Source organism: Acanthochromis polyacanthus, chromosome 18, assembly GCF_021347895.1.
Source record: "Acanthochromis polyacanthus isolate Apoly-LR-REF ecotype Palm Island chromosome 18, KAUST_Apoly_ChrSc, whole genome shotgun sequence".
NCBI lineage: Eukaryota > Metazoa > Chordata > Actinopteri > Pomacentridae > Acanthochromis > Acanthochromis polyacanthus.
The window spans coordinates 19,830,644-19,852,242 of record NC_067130.1 but is presented as its reverse complement, the minus strand read 5'-3'; the positions used below and the strand labels follow the sequence as shown (position 1 = coordinate 19,852,242).

The 21,599-nt window shown below is 39.0% G+C and overlaps 2 protein-coding genes across 2 annotated transcripts in view; one reads left to right on the top strand and one right to left on the bottom strand.

Moving 5' to 3' along the window:
- The first annotated feature begins 537 nt into the window (after nucleotides 1-537).
- On the top strand, nucleotides 538-16,176 carry pargl (poly (ADP-ribose) glycohydrolase, like). Its single transcript, XM_051938762.1, has 15 exons — nucleotides 538-662; nucleotides 5,434-5,856; nucleotides 7,181-7,274; nucleotides 7,692-7,792; nucleotides 7,890-7,961; nucleotides 8,042-8,128; nucleotides 9,990-10,150; nucleotides 10,226-10,372; nucleotides 11,574-11,649; nucleotides 11,715-11,862; nucleotides 12,858-12,936; nucleotides 13,014-13,122; nucleotides 13,491-13,590; nucleotides 13,735-13,863; nucleotides 14,681-16,176. Exons 2-15 carry the CDS (start codon nucleotides 5,434-5,436, stop codon nucleotides 14,797-14,799), a joined length of 1,845 nt encoding a protein of 614 aa, XP_051794722.1. The 5' UTR covers nucleotides 538-662; the 3' UTR covers nucleotides 14,800-16,176.
- Nucleotides 16,177-17,966: 1,790 nt separating this feature from the next.
- ogdhb (oxoglutarate dehydrogenase b) overlaps nucleotides 17,967-21,599 on the bottom strand; it is a 35,246-nt gene continuing 31,613 nt past the window's right edge. The window contains exons 21-23 of the mRNA XM_022209026.2: nucleotides 21,393-21,556; nucleotides 19,891-20,045; nucleotides 17,967-19,020 (exon numbers count right to left, since the gene is read on the bottom strand). Of these exons, the coding sequence (XP_022064718.2) occupies nucleotides 18,900-19,020; nucleotides 19,891-20,045; nucleotides 21,393-21,556 (440 nt within the window). The 3' untranslated portion in view covers nucleotides 17,967-18,899. The remainder of the gene's footprint in view (nucleotides 19,021-19,890; nucleotides 20,046-21,392; nucleotides 21,557-21,599) is intronic.

The following is a 21,599-nucleotide window of genomic DNA, read 5'->3' as shown; positions in this document are numbered from 1 at the left end:
TCAAATATTATTTGCAAGACTCTATAGATAAAACATTAATGAAATATTAAGTTTAAAAACTACAATATCATATAGAATAAGAAGTGACCCTAAATAATAATAATAATAATAATAATAATTGTTGTTGTTCTTGTTGTTGTTTTAATTAAAATAAAATAAAATAAAATAATCATAACAATAATAATAATAATAATAATAATTATTATTATTATTATTATTATTATGTATCATTGAAACAAAGCAAAAACACGATGGTCATTTTGTGAGGTGAATCATCCCAGCTGGCTCACTGCTGCCATCTTGTGTTCAATAATCAAATTGTAGTTAAAGCAGTTTAATGTTGGTTTATGTATATGTATGTTTTTGTTTGTTTTTTTTCTTATTCAAGTGGAAACGAAATGACCCGGTATAAATATCTAGACTAGTCATCTATGCTGTAATAAAGCCTGAGGATTTTTATTTTTATTTTTTCTACATGTTTCGTTTATAATGAAAGTCCGGGTTCCTGTCTTCAGTTCACTTTCGTTTTCGCTGCAAAGTGAAAGCAAAGTTCACTCCCTGAATGAGTGTGTGATTGTTCTCCTACTTTTACATCGATGAAACCTGCTTCCAGCAACAACAAGGTTACATCTGAACACATCGGGTTCAGTGTTTGCTGAAAGGTGAGTGCACCGAACCCACTCATTTTGGAGAATTTCGTGCGTAATGGCACAACTTAGAGCGGTCGAGGTTGAAGCTTGTATGTGGAATGTGGACAGGTTGCTTTTCTGCTCTTCCAGAGGTTACTCTCAAAACCAGCCTCACATGAAAGTAATGTGAAAATACAGACTGAAGTCCTGCATTCACACAACTATCAGATGTCCAAACCCACCTAAACATATGTGTTTATTACTGTAGGTGAAGTTTGAGCTCCACTGTGCAGAGTTATGTTGTGTAGTTTGACTTAATATCCATGTGCAGGAGGGAAATGTCTCTGTGCCCACCTCAGTCTGACGTAAATATGATGTTGTGTTGTGACATCACATTGGTTAGGGGCCAGTCATGAGTGAGTCATGAGCTTCCTCCCACAGACTCTCTGTGTGCTGAACCTGAAACGATGGACTCAACAGACAATCAGACCTGTAAATCCTGTTCACTGCACTACATTTCCTACATCCTTGCAGGAAATGGATTACATTCATTATTTTGTTTTTAAGTTTGTAATATATATATAAAATTTCAGAGCGGTGGATCAATATTGGACCAACGCTGATGCTGAAATGTAGAAAAAGCCATTAATAAATTGCTCCACACAACTCCTGGTGTTGTTGTCTGCGTGTCTAAGAATCGGTGCAGCTCAGACTTGTGTTATTTTGAAAGTAATATGGAAATGTTTCTAGGTCTGACCTTGTAAAATTTTCATTGCGACTTCAATTCTGAAATGAGCAGAGTGCACATTCAGACATGAAGCTGACATGTTCAGATGCAGTCATATTAACAGGAAGAAATTCAGTTCTGAAAGGGCCTTTAGTGAGACATGAGCTCATGATTTGTGATTTTAAAATATTTGAAAATTTTCATTTTTGAATCATTGTTATCACAGATCAGGTGTAAAAAATTAGTCTATTATCGAAGCATGGTTCATGCACAAAGGTGAGCCATTACTGATTAACATTAATGAAGATTTCAGCATGCATGATGTTTCTGCCATAAAATTATAAACTTCCCTTTCTTTAAATATATCGACTATTTGCACAGAACAGAAGTTGGACAGAAGATTGACTGCTTAGGAAAACCTAAATAAACTAGACTGTTAGTTATTTGGTCAATTCAGACAGAGGTGACCTACTGGGAGCCAGTGTAAAGACTTTAGAACTGGACTGATGTGTTCTGATCTCTGTTCTGGTCCACACTTTTTAATGTTCCTTTGGGGGTGTCCAGTCAGAAGGCCGTTACAATAGTTTAGTCTCCTGAAAATGAAAGCATGAATATGCTTCTCCTGGTCTTTTGTGGACATAAATCTCTAAACTTTGAATGTGTTCTTTAGCTGATAGAAGGCTGTTTTGACGTGATATGACTACTGAAAGTCAGGTCCGAGTCTATCAGCACACCAAGGATTCAGACTTGGTCTTTGGTTTGTAGGGATAGTGATTCAAGGTATTTCCTAACAGTTGTGTTCTCTTTGTTGCCAAAGACAATTATTTAAATTTTGTCCTGGTTTAATTGAAGGAAATTTTAGTTCATCCAATTATTTACTTGCTCTAGGTAGTGACACAATGATTCTATCAGCCTGTAGTCATTGGGGGACAGTGCTAGATATATCTGTATCATCAGCATAACTATGAGCTCTGAAGAATTTGACCTAAAGGAAGTATATATAGGTTGAACAGAAGGGGTCCCAGGACTGATCCTTGAGGTACTCCATATGTCATAGCCACTCAATTGGATTCATAACTTTCAATGGTCGCAAAATATCTCCGCTCCCCCAAGTAAGACTTAAACCAGTCCAGGGGCCTCATTTATAAAGCTTGTGTATGCACAACACAGGGCTAGAAAGTGGCATGCGCCACTTTCTACACAAAGGTTGTAATTTATAAAAACAAACTTGCTGTGAGAATGTGCGCACGGTGTGCCAACCTTGATGCTCAATGCTTGCCTACGCACAAAACAGGGCTAGAAAGTGGCGTAAATCACAACCTTTGCATAGAAAGTGGCATACGCTGTGATTTCTAAAAACAAAGTTGGCATGAGAATGTGCGCACCGGTGCGCCAACTTTGATGCTTGCTTAAGCACATTTTGGAGACAGAGGGAACGGCAGTGCCGGAGGGTGAAGTGGTGAATTGAAACCAGATTGATCTCAAACCTTTATTATCATCACATATTAGACTTGTAGAGCCGGAAAATCATAAACCCTCATTGTTGTAGATGTTCATATAGTACGCCATTCAGCCTACGACTGTATTTGCAGAACTATGTTCATATATTAACAGGGGCGGATTGAACGTTATTTCATTCAGTCGTTTGACCGAAGGGCCGGTCCACTTCTGGGCCGGTGCGCTGCTCTTCATTAAATAGTTTTGTTTACCAAGCACCTGGCGCCCAGGTGCTTGGTAAACTAGCTCATCGGGCTCATCGGGTTACGCAGGTGACCCATTTGCAGAGACTGGTCTCCAATACAGCGGCCTGGGTTCGATTCCTGCCCATGGCCCTTTTATGCATGTCTTCCCCCTACTCTTCTCCCCATTTTCTGTCACTCTTCACTGCAACTATCACAGTAAAAAGGCAAAAAAAGTAAATTATTTTGTTTATTTATCCATATGCGGCCGAATGGGATGAGCGTCCAACCATTAATCAGCCCTGTACAGGCACGCAGGCCCACATGCGTCACACCACAACCACGCTCAGTGTAGGGAAAAGACTGCAGGCTGGCGCTGCGTAAAATGCCGTGGATCAGCAGCTTATTTATATACAGATCCATTTATGAGTTACTTTGCATTGACCATTCATAGTAAAATGTGGGCGGGATGTGAGGTGGATCCACCTGCGCAATCTTCCAGCTGGTGTGTGATTATAAAGGGGAAATTGCGTGCAGCTGTGCTTACACACAGTTTTATAAATCAGGGGCGAAGGACATACGCCCATTTCGGATCTTTGGTATGGATCCTACGCAATGTTTTATAAATGAGGCCCCAGACTGTTCCTTTTGAGTCCTGCCCAAGTTTGCAACCTGTTCAGCAGTAAACCGTGAGCCACTGTGTCAAACACAGCACTTAAATCCAAAAAGACAACAACTGACACTTGCCTGAGTCAGTGTTCAATCTTATGTCATTTAACACTCTAATGAGAACTGTTTCTGTAGTGTGGTGAGGAGTAATTTCTTGAACTCGACTGGAGAAATTGCTGAGTTGATGAAAAACCAGCTTCTCTATAATCTTGGCTATGAAAGGAAGATTTGAGATAGGTCTATAATTGCTTAACATGGACGCATCTGGAGCTCTCTTTTTTAAGAGTATCCTAATGGCAGCTGTGTTAAATGATTTAGGAAATGTGCCAGACTGGAGTGAGCAACTGATTATATGCTGCAAATCAAATATGACAGACTTTATAACAGTTTCGTAAAAGCGAGATGGCATTGAATCCAAACGGAAAGTTGATGGTTTAACCTGCTGAACTGTTTCCTCTAAAGTCTTTAGGTCAATTGCATTGAACTCTGACATGGCAGTTGAGTTTTTCCTCGGGGGTTTTAGGGTTCCATCATTTTATTGTTTTTCTCCTTTGTGGAAGTATTTAACCTTGTGGATTGTATTTTTTCATTTAAAAAGCATACAAATTCATTGCATTTGAGAGTAGTTGTGGAGCTATCTTGTTTTCAAGGCCCTGACGGTCATAGTGTTCCTCCATGGTATTTTTGGCCTGCTCAAGGTTATCTTAGTTGTAACTAAGACTAACACTGGTATTTTCATTTATGTACCTTTTCTTGACAGGCGTAGAAGTTAACTGAAAATTTGGAGTGGTCTGGAGTACACAGAAATATTCTTGGCTCTTTCTGAAAACAGAGATGTTCAAAAGGGCTAAAGTCACCAAAAGAAATTCCGTTGCACTGAAATACAGATTTGAAGATGACAGCAACTCCCCCACCTTTCTTGCCAGTTCAGCACTTACTCATATACTCATGTTGGTGCAGACATAGGAATTGTTGTATTTCCACCCTCATAAAAAACATCTTAACAGGGAAGCCATTATAAAGGTGTATTATTTTCAGAAGAGTTTTAACAAAAAGGAGTTTTATTGTGGTCTGTGTTGAATTATTGTATATTAGTATTAATGTTTGTCCGCTGTTTGTTTACTTCCCCTGCATGTATGGGGAAATTCAGTAAGGCAAAATAAACCTCCTACGTGTTAACATGAACGACAACTTAAGCAACTTTGCTTCCTTAAGTACACCATTTCTTATAGTCCCATGATGACATGTCAAAACAGCAAAAAATGGAACCATGTCTAGTAAGGATGGAAATCCACATGTGTCTTAAACATGAAATTCTCAAACTTCTGCCACTTTAGCGGGCTTCTTTTTGAGTCCAGCATAAGTAATCTGAACAAAATCTGAAGCAAAACTGATTTCTGAACTGACATGGACTGACCCAGTTTAGATTTAGACTGTTGTTTATTAGTGCAATATTATGTGTTATCCTTCACTTAATGTTCTGTCCAATCTGTATGACAAATGTGGTACCATGGTTCTCTCCTTCATGGTGGTGGGTATGCCGGATTGAAGCTGACAGAATGCTGTCAGACCGATGAAGTCAGTAGAGTAGTTATATGTCTGAAAGGGGCTTAATACAGCATCACAGAGCTCCTGGTGTGACTGCACTCTTGTTTTGTTTTTGTATTTTATTTTGTGCTAGCTCTCTGATAACCTGCGGTCATGCCTTGTTTCTAAACTCCCTCCAAAGATGGCCAAGCGGCAGGACAAGAATGACAGCTCTCAGATGAAAGCCATTCTCCAGCATGATGACCAGCAAAGGAGTGGCAACGACAAGCCTGAAAAAGAACTCAGCAGCAAAGAAAACTCAAGTCAGCCCAGCTGCTCATCCCCCTCCTCCGGATACTGCCCTGGAAAAGATTTAATAGACTTTACGTCTTCCTGTTCCTCTGAACCCTGCAATACCAAAGGCGTACCATCGTCCTCAGCCAGATCCGTAAGCCCTGGCCATGTCAGATCTAGATCTCCAGAGGGGCCTGATCTGTCAGTGAGGACACAGAAGGAGGAGGTCAAGTCTTCGTGCTGTCAACTGGATGATCTGAAGCGACGTCCACATTACCGAGTCAGCCTGGGAGACCTGTGCTTCAGCAGGACGCACACTGTCCTTATAGATGTAAGAGTTTCTCCTTTGTTGTTGTGAATGTTTGTACAGACAAAAACTGGAAGGTTGGTGTCTCCTACCAAACATGTGGAAATTGGTAATTGCTAAATAGTACAGTGCCTTGAACAGTGTACAACTCCTTTGTATGTTTCCCCTTTTATTGCTTTTAGACATTTAGTCGTGGTCAATATAATTAAGAATTACAAGCAAATACTAGATGGAGACTACTGATGGAGAGTTAGGATTAGACACCTATGGCTCCTATGAAGGAGTTAAAGGCTTCAGCAACTGAGATGGGAGATGCTATACATTACAAAACTGTTATCTGTTCTTTAGCAGTCAAAGCCACTGTGATAAAAAACAAACAAAAAAAACATTAAATCTCAACTGGAGTTTACCAGAAGGCTTGTGGGAAACTCTGAAGTCAACTGAAAGAAGATTATTTGGTCTGATGAGACCAAAATTCAGCTCTTTGGAAACCGCATTAGACACTATGTTACACCATCACAAACACACCATACCCACTGTGAAGCATGGTGGTGGCAGCATCATGACGTGAAGCATGATGATGAATCCTAGGTTGTAATTCCAAGCATTCACTGCAATTCAGGTCAAAATAATGACGCTTCCAAAGGGAGTGAATGCTTTTGTAGGCTCTGTATATAGAGATCTTAAGCCCATTCAAAAATCCATCCATCCATTCTCTATACACCGCTTTATCCTCTCTCGGGTTGCAGGGGGTGCTGGAGTCTATCCCAGCTGACTCGGGGGAAGGCATGTGACACCCTGGACAGGTCGCCAGTCTGTCACAGGGCTACATATAGAGACGAACAGTCACACTCACATTCACACCTACGGGCAATTTAGAGTGATCAATTAACCTCTGCATATTTTTGGACTGTGGGAGGAAGCCGGAGTGCCCGGTGAAAACCCATGCATGCACAGGGAGAACATGCAAACTTCATGCAGAAAGATCCCAGGCCCACCCATTCAAAACTATAATTTGAAATTATTGATTCCTGCCAACAATCCCCTTTTTTGTTAAATGTATCAGTTGTCCAATGATGTCTTTTTGTTTTGTAACTTTAACAGAATGAAGTTACATTTTTAAATCCTATTTATACATCTATGAACTCTTCTACTCCCTATGTCAACATATGATTATGAAGTAACTTTTGGTACTTTTTGGTACGGATAATGCTTCTGCTATTTTTCTATTTAAGTTTGAAACGCCCGACTTGCTTACTCACTTGTCATGGAGTATTTTCACACTGTGTCATTGGCACTTTTACTTCAGTTAGGTGCTTATTGAATCTGACTATCGCTTGTCTTCCAGGTTACTTTGTTCAACCGTGAACGAAGACTCGTTCCTCAGGAGGGCAGGGACCTGTGGCACAGTAACTTTGTGAAGATGCCCTGTTCACAAGCAAGTATTCAGATTAAAACAGCAACGCCAACAGTGACCATGTTGTCAGAAAAAAAATCTGCAAAAGCGACCACAAACACACAAAATATAGCACAAAGAGACAGAAAAGCAACACAGAGACAAAAAAACACAACCACAAAATGATGGAAACCCTCAAAGAAACCTGAGCTTTGTACAAAGACGTTACCATGACACTGCCACTCTGATTGACTCACTTTGCACATTATTAATTAATCTGCAAATTATCCTCAATTGTTTTATTTCTCCAAAAGAAAAGAGGGAAATCTTCACAAATTTAGAAGCTGAAGCCAGAAAAAATTCATATCGTTTCCAGGTTTATGTGAAAGTATGACAGATTTTCTATTGGATTCTACCGTTTATGTAATTTTCAATCAGGAAAAATACATGATGTTACAGGCAGTGAATCACGGTGGACCCTCCCAGGCGTCGAGGTGGAAGCAGATCTCCAAACAGCTGAGCGCTCTGGCCAAGAAAAAAACAGTCAGCGTCAATGATGTGGCAGTACGTTGGCAGCATTTAAACATTTGTACAGTAATGTTCAATAATCCGTCCTTGATAAACGTGAACTGTTCAACTCTCCTTTGTTTCTATTCACCAGACGGCCATCATTAAATACAACCCCAAGTATGAAGGTCGGTGGTCGTTTGACGCCCTCGAAACCTTCGTCAAGGTCAGAGTCAATCGAGGTCTATGATTCAGTTTGATCAGCGAGTGTCTACATGGTAAGAAATGTTTGTATTTTATTTCCAGTGTGTGCCAAAAACAGAAAACTACTTCGACAAACTGTTTCCAAAGATCGCTGCCTTGGCTTTGAAGCTGCCTGAGCAAATAAAGAAGGTAACATCCAGTGTATAATAAAGATCTCTCATGTACTGCCATTCAGCTAAGAGGCTGCAGAGTAATGAACACATTAGCTCCATTTCTGTTACACCATATTTGATCGAGCTCAAGAGTTTAAAGAGCACCAATGAGACTGACTGAGTCTTTTTCAAACACCTAGTATTGACTCACAATTTGATTCAGTTGGAAGTAAAAATGACTATGACCTGCTGATAGCAACAAGGATACTTGATTTGACTTTGTCCTTACAGAATCTGGGTGTTTTTTTAAAGAAAAAATAAATTAGGAAACAGCCAAAGACTTGGTTAACTAGTGAAACTTGCGAAATTATCTCAAAATTTGCTTTCTTTATAAGTTTCTTTTTTGCATTTGTAGAAAAACTATTAAACTTTAAACCTAATAACAAAGACTTAATGTAATTCTGCGTAACTTTGTATGAGCATGAATTTCTCTCCTTTTTTTTAACTGCATAAGAAATACTGCACCTCTATGGAATCAGAACAACCATGGACAGACATAGAGAGCTCAGAAATGTCTTCTGTGCAGTATAACATGGTTATAATGCAAGAAGTCCTATAATACGATCTAAAAACGAAAGCTGAGTGAAACATGTAAAATAAGGTGATTTGAATGACTTTAAAGCTGAAATTTGGTCAATTTTTGTCCATGCTGGCTCTCATAAATGGTGTAATTTAGCGATTTTTTTTTTTTTTAAAGACAGAAGGCCTTTCAAACTTGTTGACACATTTTAGAACTTTTGAACATTTGCCCTTTAGTGTTGATTGGCTGTTACTCATGATGTGCAACCAATCAGATCGTGCTGTGAGTTGGATATACACTACCGTTCAAATGTTTGGGGTCACTTCGAAATATCCTTATTTTGGAAAGAAAAGCAATTTTTAAAATGAAGACAGCATTAAATGAATCAGAGTCTAGACATTGTTAATGTGGTAAATGACTATTCTAGCTGGAAACGGCAGATTTTTAATGGAATATTTGGAGTACAGAGGAACATTTCCAGCAACCATCACTCCTGTGTTCTAATGCTACATTGTGTTAGCTAATGGTGTTGAAAGGCTCATTGATGATTAGAAAATCCTTGTGCCAGTTATGTTATAGGTTAGCACATGAATAAAAGTGTGAGTTTTCATGGAAAACATGAAATTGTCTGGGGGACCCCAAACTTTTGAACGGTAGTGTAGCTTTAGACCACAAAGTGACAAACTCAGAACTACCAAAATTAGAGCCAAAATACTGTATTTTTAACTTAATTTATTCGAATTAGGAAAATATATGTTTATATAAAATATACTAAATCTTAAAATAAGGGAAAATGTACAATATTTGGCTTTTAATTCAGGTCAGTTTGGGAGTAACCATTATCAAAGATTTAAAACATTGAAATCAGACATGAATTCTTTAAATACTCAGTAGCTTCTGAAACGTTGTTGCTCCTCAAAAGCAAATTCAAGATAATCATCTATCCTTCCATTATATATGCACTGCTTAATCCTCATTAGGGTTGTGGGGGGCTGGAGTCTATCCCAGATGACTTAGGTTGAAGGCAGGAGACACCCTGGACAGATCACCAGTCTATCACAGGGCTACATATAGAGACAAACAATCACATTCACGCCTAAGGACAATTTAGAATCACCAACTAATCTCAGCATGCTTTGGACTGTGGGAAGTTATAAAGTAGATTAAAGACTTCACATCAACACCAGGTACTATGAACCAGCTTTACCAGCCAAGTGCATTTGGTGCTTGATAAGATTATCTATCTTGGATAAGAAAAGAATGGTATGATAGAAGATATTTGCCTGAACATGGTGATGAGGTGTTTGGGTGTTCTCAGGCCATCCCACTGCTCCAGAGAGGACGCTCGGCAACCATCACTCTATCACAGGTTCAGATATCCTGCCTGCTCGCCAACGCTTTTTTCTGCACCTTTCCTCACCGCAACACCTCCAATCCTAATGCTGAGTACCATAACTACCCCAGCATCAACTTCACCAGGTCTGGAAACACCTTTGCATGGACTCCAATCTGTGGAGCTGGTGGGATTTTTAACTGCCGATTCTTGTCTTGCAGTCTGTTTGGAAACTGGTCGAACCGGAAGAAAGAGAAGCTGAGGGCCATCATGCATTACTTTAAAGTGGTGACTGAAACTAAACTGGAAGGACTGGTGACGTTTGAGAGACGCTACCTCGGAGACACAGACATGCCCCACTGGAAGAGGTAAGAACTTTTGTTTTGTTTTACAAACACCTAATAAATGCTCAGTAAGTTCTCATGTAGGCACCACAATCATAGTTGGCTTCTCTCATGTCTTTTAAAAAAGCAGAAACAGCAAAAATTCCATTATTTATTAAAACAACAAACCGTACAGAGTGAATTACTGGATTTCCAACGGTCCTTCAACTAATCATGTGTGATGTGCTGTTCCATCAGAAAACTTCAGCAAACCTAAAATAGTTATAATGTCTGCTGTAGAACACTGAATTGCACTAGCCTGCATGCAACATGACATAGAAATAAACAAGAAAAGCAATCAGAGAGTGCAGTACACACATTCCCCCGTGTAGCATTATTGGAAATGCAGCATGATTTTTAAGGAATACAGTATTTGTTTATTAGTTTTTAAGGATCAAAAATTGCGGCAGCATAGAATGTCTATTTAATATAGATGCACCCACAAACAAAATGACTTTGCGCTGAGCACAGGCGTGTGTTATGCATGTGTATGTTATGTACGGATATAAATTCGCATGACCAAAATATGTAGCAGGCAGCGGGAATTGATGGGACTTGGAAACACCCCCACAATCTAATCAATCATTCCTTGTATAATTTCCGATGGACAAGTCCGCAGTGGTCGATTTATAGCAGAATTGCAATCGTCAGCAGGCAGTTGATGTTGTGTTTACTTGTTGGCATAGTTGCAGTGACGCTTTGACGCTATCTCACAATGATACAGAAATCTTTAACATCAAGACTATAAGCTGCATCACTGCCAAAATTGAATCACTTGGTCCTTGTGTCATTTCTGACCCTCTATGAAAATTTCATCCAAATCCATTTGTAAGTTTTTGAGTAATGTTGCTAACAGACAGACAGACAAACAAACCAACGCCGATCATCACATAACTCCGCCGCGTTCCTTGGCGGAGTAATAAAGTTGAACTGATTCAAGATATTGCGATTTATCTTGCACAGAACAGGGATTAAAAATTTTACACCAGTCCATTCCGTAGTTAGTAAGATATTTTGTGGATAAACCTCAAATGTGAACTTCGTGGTGATCAGTGAATTCATTTGGATTCATCTTCTGGGGAAATGTCTGTGCAAAGTGTCACAGCAATCCATCCAATAACTGTTAAGATATTTCAGTGTTGCCGAGCTGCTCTTCGCTTCTTTGACTCTTTATGTTTGGCGGCAGGTCAACAGAGAAGCTGCATAAACTGTACGTCGCATCACGTGGCAGCATTGAGAGTGAAGGAACCGGACTGCTTCAGGTAGGAACCCACAGCAGATGATCCACAGCTCAGCCAGAGCAGCGCTGATAATCCGTGTGTTTCAGGTGGACTTTGCTTCCAGCTGGATCGGCGGAGGAGTCCTCAGCTCGGGTCTGGTCCAGGAAGAGATCCTGTTCCTGATAAATCCAGAGCTGATCGTGTCGCGTCTCTTCACCGAGAAACTGACAGACAACGAGTGTCTGATCATTACAGGTACAAGCACATGATTGGGCCTTTAGTGGGTTAGAAATCTGCGATGAATTGCTTGATTGATGAAAAGTTAGTCATTTTTCAAGCAAAAACTATCAAATGAGTTGATTCCAGCTTCTCCCATGTGAGAAATTTTTGCACTTCCAAGGAAAGCGGCAAAGTTATGTGACGATTGGTGTTGGTTTGTCTGTCTGTTCGCAACATTATTCAAAAACAGACTAATGAATTTGGATGAAATTTTTAGGGAAAGTCAGAAATGACACAAGGAGTAAGTGACTCGATTTTGGAAGTGATGCAGCTTGTAGTCTCGCTCCACGGATTTGTTAAAGATTTCTGTATCATTGCGAGATAGTGGTATCAAGTGAACAAGTGAACACTACGTCAGCTGTCTGCTGACAATCACATGACTGCGATCAAACTACAAATCGACTGCTGCGGACCACAAATTTTTAAAAGATTTCATCCGTCGGAAATGATGCAGCGACTGAGAAGCCGTGGCAGAGTACTGTGCTCTTATGTGTTTGTCTTGTTTATAAATGAAATATCTTTTTGTCTTTTTGAACAATCAAAATTCGTTATTGAACAAATTTAAATGTCATGGTTTGATTTGGATCCAAGGATTTGAATTTACTTTTTCCAATATTTTCCAGCACTTGGGGAGACACCGTTTAATGAGAAAAAAACAACCAATGAATCAAAATGAAAATGTTCATTTAAACTTGGTTGATATTCTGTATTTATTTATGAGTCACAGGAATGTTGCTTCCTTCATTTCCATGAACACACACACACACTGTAGTTTCAGATGAACTCACACATGTATTCCTGGAAATACACACTAGAGCCCCGAATGTGAGTTAATCTGCCCCTGAAAATAGTCCCCAATTCATGCCCCAATTCCTCCAGTGTTTGTTAAACTGTTAAATTACTGAACTTTTTACAGGGAAAACCTACCTTTTTCATAGGTGTTTTAATGTGTTTTATTGTGTTTTTCTCAGGCTCCCAGCAGTTCAGCTGTTACTCTGGCTTTGGCGACAGCTTTGAGTGGGCGGGTCCTCATGAAGAACACCTCAAAAGGTCCGAGCAGCTGCTTCATGTACATTTAAAACGTTTATTTTTGGCTTTTGGGATTCGATGCGATGTGATCTTTGCAGAGATGCGTGGGCTCGGCTGAAGAGGCAGATTCTCGCCATCGACGCTCTGCACTTCAAACACAGCAGCGAGCAGTACAGTATGATGAAGATCACCCGGGAACTGAACAAGGTGACGTTTGTGCAAAGGTTTTTCATTATTTGTACTATTTTTTGCAGTGTCATACAAGGGGGAAAACATAAAAACTGTTAAATAACATGTTTATGTGTGCCGTGTAGGTAGGAAGGGTAGTGATGTAGCACTCCTTCGCTGCTTTTTACTCAGAGACTACTTTGAAAAACTCCATTCATTTAAACTTTTTCATAGTTGGCTGCATTGCCATAAGACTGAACTTCTTGCTGGTGACCACTTTTTATTAAGAATTTGCACCCAATCTCATCACGCTATTAGTAGATTGCTTAAAGATTCACTTTTCTAGTTTATTTTGTCTGTTCAGTCTGAGATGATCATTTTTACATGATTCTGTTGTGTCCCTGAAGGCATACTGTGGATTTAAGGGGCAAGTTGGGCAGGAAGAGCCCGACATCGCTACAGGCAAGTGGGGCTGTGGAGCTTTCAATGGAGACCCACAACTTAAAGGTGAAGTGTTCTTACAATAATGATGGTTCGCTGACTTATGAGTCTAAAAGCCTTTTTACTTTGAGCTTTTTGACTATTGATACCAGTCATGAGGGGAACATAAATCAATGTACCTAACTGCTGGTGTTGTCTGTACATGTCCAGCTGTGATCCAGCTGATGGCAGCAGCAAAAACCAGGAGGGGTTTGGCCTTCTTCACCTTCGGAGATGAACATCTGGAGCGAAGTCTGCAGCAGATGCACCACCTGCTGGTCACAGAAGAGGTTACAGTTGGTAAGAGCTTGCTGTTTTTCCTGTTTAATGGCAGGTTATTTTATTTGACAACAATTCAAAATATCTATCGTTCAGACACAGAAATGAATTTTTAAATAAATCACTGACAAGAGAGGAACTGTATCAGGTAAATGAAAAATAACTGACAAACTGACAGCAGTGGTCTTGACTTTAAGTTGCCTGTATTATAGATTCACTTAATCAGTGTCATTTTACAAGCATTTATGCTGAATATTGCTTGAAGTTTGCTCATGTCTGAAATTTAATGAGTTTTGTGTTCTAAACTGATGGATGAGGATCAGCTACTAAAAACACGTGATAAAAGTTCACCATCACAGCAGTTAAACACAATATTACCTCATTTCCACAGACTAGACCTGTTAAAGAAACTGACTCATGTTTCATTAGATCATTTATTGGCAATTTTGTTAATCTTTCAAGAAAACTTTGAGAAATATTGATGTTAATTTACTACAGAACTACTCCGCCAAGGAGTTTGCTTGGTCTGTCTGTTAGCAACATTGCTCAAAAAAGACAGATTTGGATGAAATTTCCAGGTAAGGTCAGAAATGACTCAAGGACCAAGTGATTAAACTTGGGCAGTGATGCTGCTCATAGTCTGGATCCACAGATTTGTTGTAACTCAGCTGCGTTTCTTGGCAAAGTAATTCCAACCAAACTGCTCCTGACTTTGTTGGAAATAATTCACAGCTAAATACCTGCAAATTTGTAGGAAAAGCTGAGGAAATTTGATGTAAAACACAGGAGTGTTCTACGTTTTAATGCAATATTAATTTTTAGTAATGCTTCCTTGCAGGGGAACTTCACAGACTTCTGGAGCAGTACTGTGCTGATCTGTACAAACCTGAGGGTTTACATGTGGAACTGTTTTCCTTCATCACAATAAACATCAAGAGTTTCAGAAGTCAGCTGTGAGGCATCTGAACTTACAGTAAAATCTGAAAGGAATGTTAGTACGACAAAAGAAAAACCTGCTGAACAGTTTTGTTATGCAATAATCTTGCATTTTCTTCTTATTTTATTTGCTAGTTGACGGAATCGCTTTAATATTCAGTAAACGTCGGTTATTAATGCAGTAAAGCTGCTGAAAATGACGTTTAGATTCATGTCGAAAGAGCAGGAGATTTATTCACAAAACAAAAAAAGCTGTTGAACTTTATAGTCGGGCTAAATTAAAAAAAAAAATCTGTTTCAAAATTTGAATCACCATTTGAATGTGGTGTATAGATGTGTTTGGTCCAGGGTTTAAACTGTCATATCAATGGTTTGAAAAAACTCCATGTCAAGTCCACCTCTTTCAGTTCAAAGGATGCGAGGACAACTCAATTCAGGATTCCAAGTCAAACTTTTTATTTTCCTTTTAGATGGTTGGTCACATTATGTCAATAGCAATAGGTTGTAAACCTTTAAAGACAGAAAAAAAACTCAACATTTTAGTTAAGTTTAGAAATTTAACAGAACATATATATATTCTATATTTTTTACTTTAAACTCAAAATGAAACATCGTAATTCAAACTCTCAACATAAAATCAAATAAGCAAATGCTATCATTCTGACTTTAAATCCAGTCAAGTTTGCCTCTGTAGGACCTTTAAAAATATCATGAGCTCACCTTGAGTAGAGCAAAAATTAAACACATTAATACAGTGACAGTCTTCAGCGGACTCAACAAATCATCTTTAAATCCCGTTTTTCTGCAATTGATCAGTATTTAATGACACGTTCGGTTCAGCCGAGTTCGTTATTTTGTTGTATTTTTGCGCAAACCAGAATATCACCCTCCATCACAGTGTGTTGGTAACAGTTCTGCATTTTTGTGCCTCCTGACAATGTGTGATGTGTTGTACAAGAAAAGCAAAGTCAGGACCGACTCTCCCCTCATTTTTAAAAAAAATCTAGCATTTTGGAGTTACTTTCAGCCTGTGGGTGATTTGTGAATACCCGTTACTTAAATCGGGTGATGGACCTTTTGCTGCAATCAGCTTTTTGTTCACTTTTAGGAGGGTCTAACCTGCCTGAGATGCAAATCCCAGGGCAAAACTGCATCTTCTCTTGCCTGGAGTTTTGTGCCTGCACAGAGATTTGATCATAAATCAAACTGCAACTGCTTTTCCTACTTAATTTTCTGTCTGTTTTAAATGAAAAGACGATACATACTGTATGAATTGCAATGATTGACAGACATTTCTGCTGCTTAATAATGTGTGTTTTCAGACATGGTATTGTGTCTATGAAAGGCTATAGATGTTTTTCTGAAATCTGGAGCTGAAATAAAATACTTCTAACGTCACCATTCAACAGGTCTTTATTTGTTGACAATAAAACATGCACACCGTATGAAAATAAATACATCCTTCAAACATGAGGAGTCTCCACCATTGCTGGCATGTTTTTATCCTTTATTAAATGTAATTTCAAGTATTCCGTTGTATTTGGCACAAGTGGATGCTTATGGCAATGTGAGAAACAGGTTAACGAACCACAGAGGAGACAAGAAATGGAGACAGTGAAAGTAGAGTTTATGGAAAAATGGAGAGAAATGTTTAATGCTGGTGAATCTCTGAAACATGGACTGTTTCAGTGTAAAGTGCCAGTGTGTTAACTCTTCAACTGAGAGAGATTGGGCACAAAAGGCAGATGAGAATGTTTTCAATCACTTCTACTTCGTTAAAAAAAAAAAGACCTCTGCCGTTTACTCATTTCATCATTCAGCTACAATAAACAGCAGCTGAGGACGCCAATGTGAAATATCATTTAAATGTCAAATATTTCTAAATTGTCCTTAAAGTAGTTGCATTATTTCCAAGTCGAACAGTCCAGTGTTTCATCAAATGAACAATCGCGAGCAGATTCTTTGCAAAGACTACACTGATAATACAGACCTTAGAGTAGAAAGTCACACAAGTTAGAAAACCTGTGATCATTGAAACTGAACTGAGTATGACTGTGACTGTGAACATGTCTACAGAACGACCTGAGAACAGCAGAACTGTCTATGTGTCTATCTGCATGTCTGTATTATGGCTCCATGTGGAAAAGAATGGCCAGACAAACTGACTTTACAAAGACGGAAAAGGAGACCTGCTAAAAATCAGCAGTTGTAGCAGTCATCAGGAGGTACAGAATGATCCATAGCACCACTGATCAGAGCTGGTCCTCCACCCCAAATGTCATAGACAGCGCTCTACTTTCACGTTCTAGCTGTAAAAATGCAAACTGAAAATTTTCTGATGAATACTGGGAGCACATTCTTTGGTCAGATGAGATTGAGATACATTTGATCAGCTCAGATGTTTGTCATGTACCTGACCAGGACAACCACAGCAAACGTACGGTCCTGACCGTGAAGCATGGAGGTGGCAGCATGATGATATGAGGCTGCATCAGTACAGAAGGTAATGGAGAGATGATATACTCTACCGTCCAAAGGTTTGGGGTCACCCAGGCACTTTCATGTTTTCCATGAACACTCACATGTTTTTTCACATGCTAACATAACTGCACAAGGGCTGTATAATTATCAAGTAGCCTTTCAACACCATTAGCTAACACAATGTAGCATTAGAACACAGGAGTGATGGTTGCTGGAAATGCTCCTTTGTATCCCTATGGAGATATTCCATTAAAAATCAGCTGTTTCCAGCTAGAATAGTCATTTACCACATGAACAATGTCTAGACTGTATTTCTGATTCATTTAATGTCATCATTGGAAAAAAAAAACACTTTTCTTTCCAAAGTAAGGATGTTTCTAAGTGACCCCAAACTTTTGAACAGTAGTGTAGATTCACCATGAATGTCCATGGATCTATAGAATACTGGCCTGGACAAGTATGTTGCCTGACTGGAATCCAGTAAAACAGCTCAGGTTTGCTTTTAAGAGACAAGTAGAGCAACACAACCCCTTCAACACAACCCCTAAAGAGCAGCAAAGAGCAGCTGAAAAAATTAGCAAAGACAGAACATCTCTCCAGAAATTTGGTAATCGTCCTGTAGAGGTGGATTGTCAAAAAAAAAGAGAAAAAGATGGTAACACAAAATATTGGAAAAATAAACATCTGAACTGACTTGTTGCACTGAGTTCCATCTGTGAGGCCTGCATTTTATTATAGTACATCTACACTTTCAGTTTTTCATTTTGCATCAAAACAAATATTCTACTGTTCAACATAAAGGTGCCATAGCTTTGAGTCATTTCACATTCAGGTGGTATCGCTCGCTTCTGTTGCACACTGCATCTCGGCTCGGTCTCAACATTTTAAATGATCACCAGTATACTGGGTTCTTTTATCTCCATCACACTGCATTTAATACAGCACACACTGCTAAGCATACCACTAAAATCAAGTTTAAAGGAATAGTTAAACATGTTGGGTTATGTGTTCATTTGCCTTCTAGCTGATGCACACCACTGCCATGTCTAAATATGAGGCAGTTAGCCCTAGCTTAACATAAAGGCTGGAAAGAGGCAGAAACAGCGAGCTAGCAGTGACTCCATCCAACCTTTAAAGCTCCTATAATCCCAGCTAAGCAATAATCCTGCACTTTACCCTTTTTTAAAGCCATAAGTTGTATTTTTTTCGTATTATTTTCAGACTCTATGCCAACACAATGATATGAGAGTGGTAGCTATCTAACTCCTGGCAATGTTTAACTATTCCTTGAAATATGTGCATCATTATTTTCTCTTTGCAAACAGTCTTCGACAGATAAATACATGAATTTAATAAACAGATGTTTGCATTTCTGTGAAATTCTTGATGTGCAGAGCAGGTTGAGATTAACTAATAAAATAAAACTCTTCAAAGTTAATTTCCTATAAATTCATACATTCATTGCAGGTTTATTACTTCAGTCCACCACTGTGAACACTGAGGTCTTCATGGTAACAGTGTTAAAAGTCTTGTGCGTTTTGTTGTGAGATTATGCCTGTTCACAATTCTGATGTGTAAATATATTGAGGAAAACGAGTCGGCGCCTGAAGCTCAGTGTGGACGGAGACGAAGACGAGCTGTTAGTATTTCCCTGAGAAAGCCTCCAGATCGAAGGCGGTGTCCAGTAAACGTTGCAGCTCCATGAGGTGAGTTTGCTTGTTTCCAGTCGCTGGAGCTGCTGCAGGCTCCCGACCAGCGTACCTGCAAACGCAGAAACACAAATGAGCTTACTCACACTGACAGAGTGACTTATGAAGTCCAATTTATGGTAGAGAAGTCATGAAGGACAGGGAAAGAGGCTTTATAGTTGGTCAGAATGAAGTTGGAAGAGGAGTTTAGCTCATCAATCTCAGTTCAAATAATTTAAGATGTGAACACCCATAAGGTTTTTGACTAAAAAAAATCTTGGAAGCATTTTTCTAAATGGAGTCTTTGAGTGGATAATGTGTAGCACATATTAATTCAACAACCACCCCAGGTTTGCCACACTCTTGTACAGGTCTACTCTGCAAAACGTGACATGATTTCAAAGTCAGGAACTATTGTAGCTGTGGAGTTGGTATCGTAAAGTGCTTTACTACTTAAAATGTGAGACTTTAAACTTTCAAACAACATTTATTTCCCCAAATTTGCTTAACCCTTAGATGAATAAGTGTGTCAAAAATGACCCGGTGAGATCATTTTCTTGCATTATCTTTGTAATGAAAAGTTGTTATCATTTCATATTCCAGCTATTTTTCAATAAGCATGTTTTTGATATCATTCAATTTAATTTTTTCAGTTACATTTTATACTTTTAAAAATTTTTTAATATTTATTGTAATATAGTTAACAGGTCATGAACACAGACTGTAAAAAAGTTGGAAATATATTGTGACTTGGCTTTGAAAAATGCTCTATTAATCAAGGTTATTATTAGCAGTACTGTGATCCAAGTCAGGTCTACTCTGCACAGCTGGCCAGCTGTTGCATGAAGTGGGGATAAACACTGATAAAGTGAAGTGTCCGACAGCATCTTTCCAGCTGACACGGAGCTTGCATGAGTATAGAGCCGGCTGAAGTAAAACTTACAAGACGGGGCGTGTTTGGTTGGTGGTGGTTCGGATGCGGGGCTTGACGTAGTCATAGTAACCCTGATTCTTGTGCTCTTCCTGACACCAAACCAGGTCAGCAGTTACGTAGCGATCAGTCTCTGCTTTCAGTAGATCGAAGGGAAATGGTGATAGCTGAAAAAAAAAAATCAAAATCTCAAATCCCACTGGCCACTGACCACATGGTTTGATCACAGAACAATGTGAAATAGTTTCATTGATACAGAAAATGTAGCCACAGCTATCACTGTTGGTTAAACAGAGGATGCAGCACTGATTGATTGATTGTCATACACACCACAGAGTAAAGACACAACTCAGATTGACGAACTATAACTGATTACTGAGAACATACATTCAAAAGTTTGGGGTCACCGGAATGTTTGTATGACAGAAAAGAAAAACCTGCTGAACAATTTGTTCAAGCAATTTTTTGCATTTTCTTCTTCTTTTATTTTCTTTTCGCTTTAATATTCAGTCAACCAGTGTAAACATCTGTAAAGCTGCTTAAAATAACATTTAGATTCCTGTCCAGAGAGCAGCAGATTTATTCACAAAACAGAACAAGCAGCTGGACTTTATATTAGGGCTGAACAATAAATCAGTTTTAAAAATCTGAATCACCATTTGAAACAATGTAACTAGCAAATCACAATGGCTGTTTAAGATTAGAGAAGATTCCTCAGTGGACAAAGGATGTACACGACTGTTCAAAGGTTTGGGGTCCCACAGACAATGTCATGTTTTCCATGAAAATTGACACTTTTATTCATGTGCTAACAAAACTGCACAAGGGTTTTCTAATCATCAATTTGCCTTTCACATGATTAGTTAACACGGTGTATGTAGACTCTATTTCTGATTCATTTAATGTTATCTTCATTGAAAAAAAATGCTTTTTTTTCTTCAAAAAATAAGGACATTTCAAAGTGACCCCAAATTTTTCAATGCAACTAAAATACAAAAAAAATTACTCAAGACATGTGCACTAAGAGCACAGAGGCTGAAGGAGCACTTTCACTCTGTGAGTATGGAATGATTTAGGTCTTTTGGGAAGAATTATAGGTGAGGAGAACTGGTTGCTTTTCCAAAAAAAAAGACTATTGTTGACAAATGGGACACACCACTATTACAGCACATGTTGCTTGGAAACAACGTGTTTCCACTGCGAAGAAATAGAAAGAACTGCCTGTTTGTGACTTTACCGTATTTACATATTTTAGCAAACTAGGTTAGCCATGACCCTTTGTAAATCCTACGTTTGACTGAAAACACAAGCAACTCTACACATGTGCTGTAAATAACTAATTGATTGACTGATTTTGTGTGTGTTTTAATGAAGTTGACAATTACAGACTTAGCAGGAACGCGCCTTAAAGTTAATGAGTGTAAATACTGGGATTGGGCCAAAGTGTCAATCCAAAGTCTCAGTCTTTGCAGACTTGTATTGGGATATTGGGTAAATTTGTCCTCTCACATTACCTGCTCGATGCGAACAACAGCGATGGTGTCGTCCATGCCTCTGTTCTTGCGTTCCCTGGTCAGTTCATAGTAAATCTTGCCAGAGCAGAAAAGGACTCTCTTTACTTTTTCTGGGCTGACAGCTGCCGGCCCGTCGTCTGGGATTAGACGCCTGAAGTGGGTTCCTGCAGGTTGCAAGTTTTACATTAACAAACTGAATCTCCACTT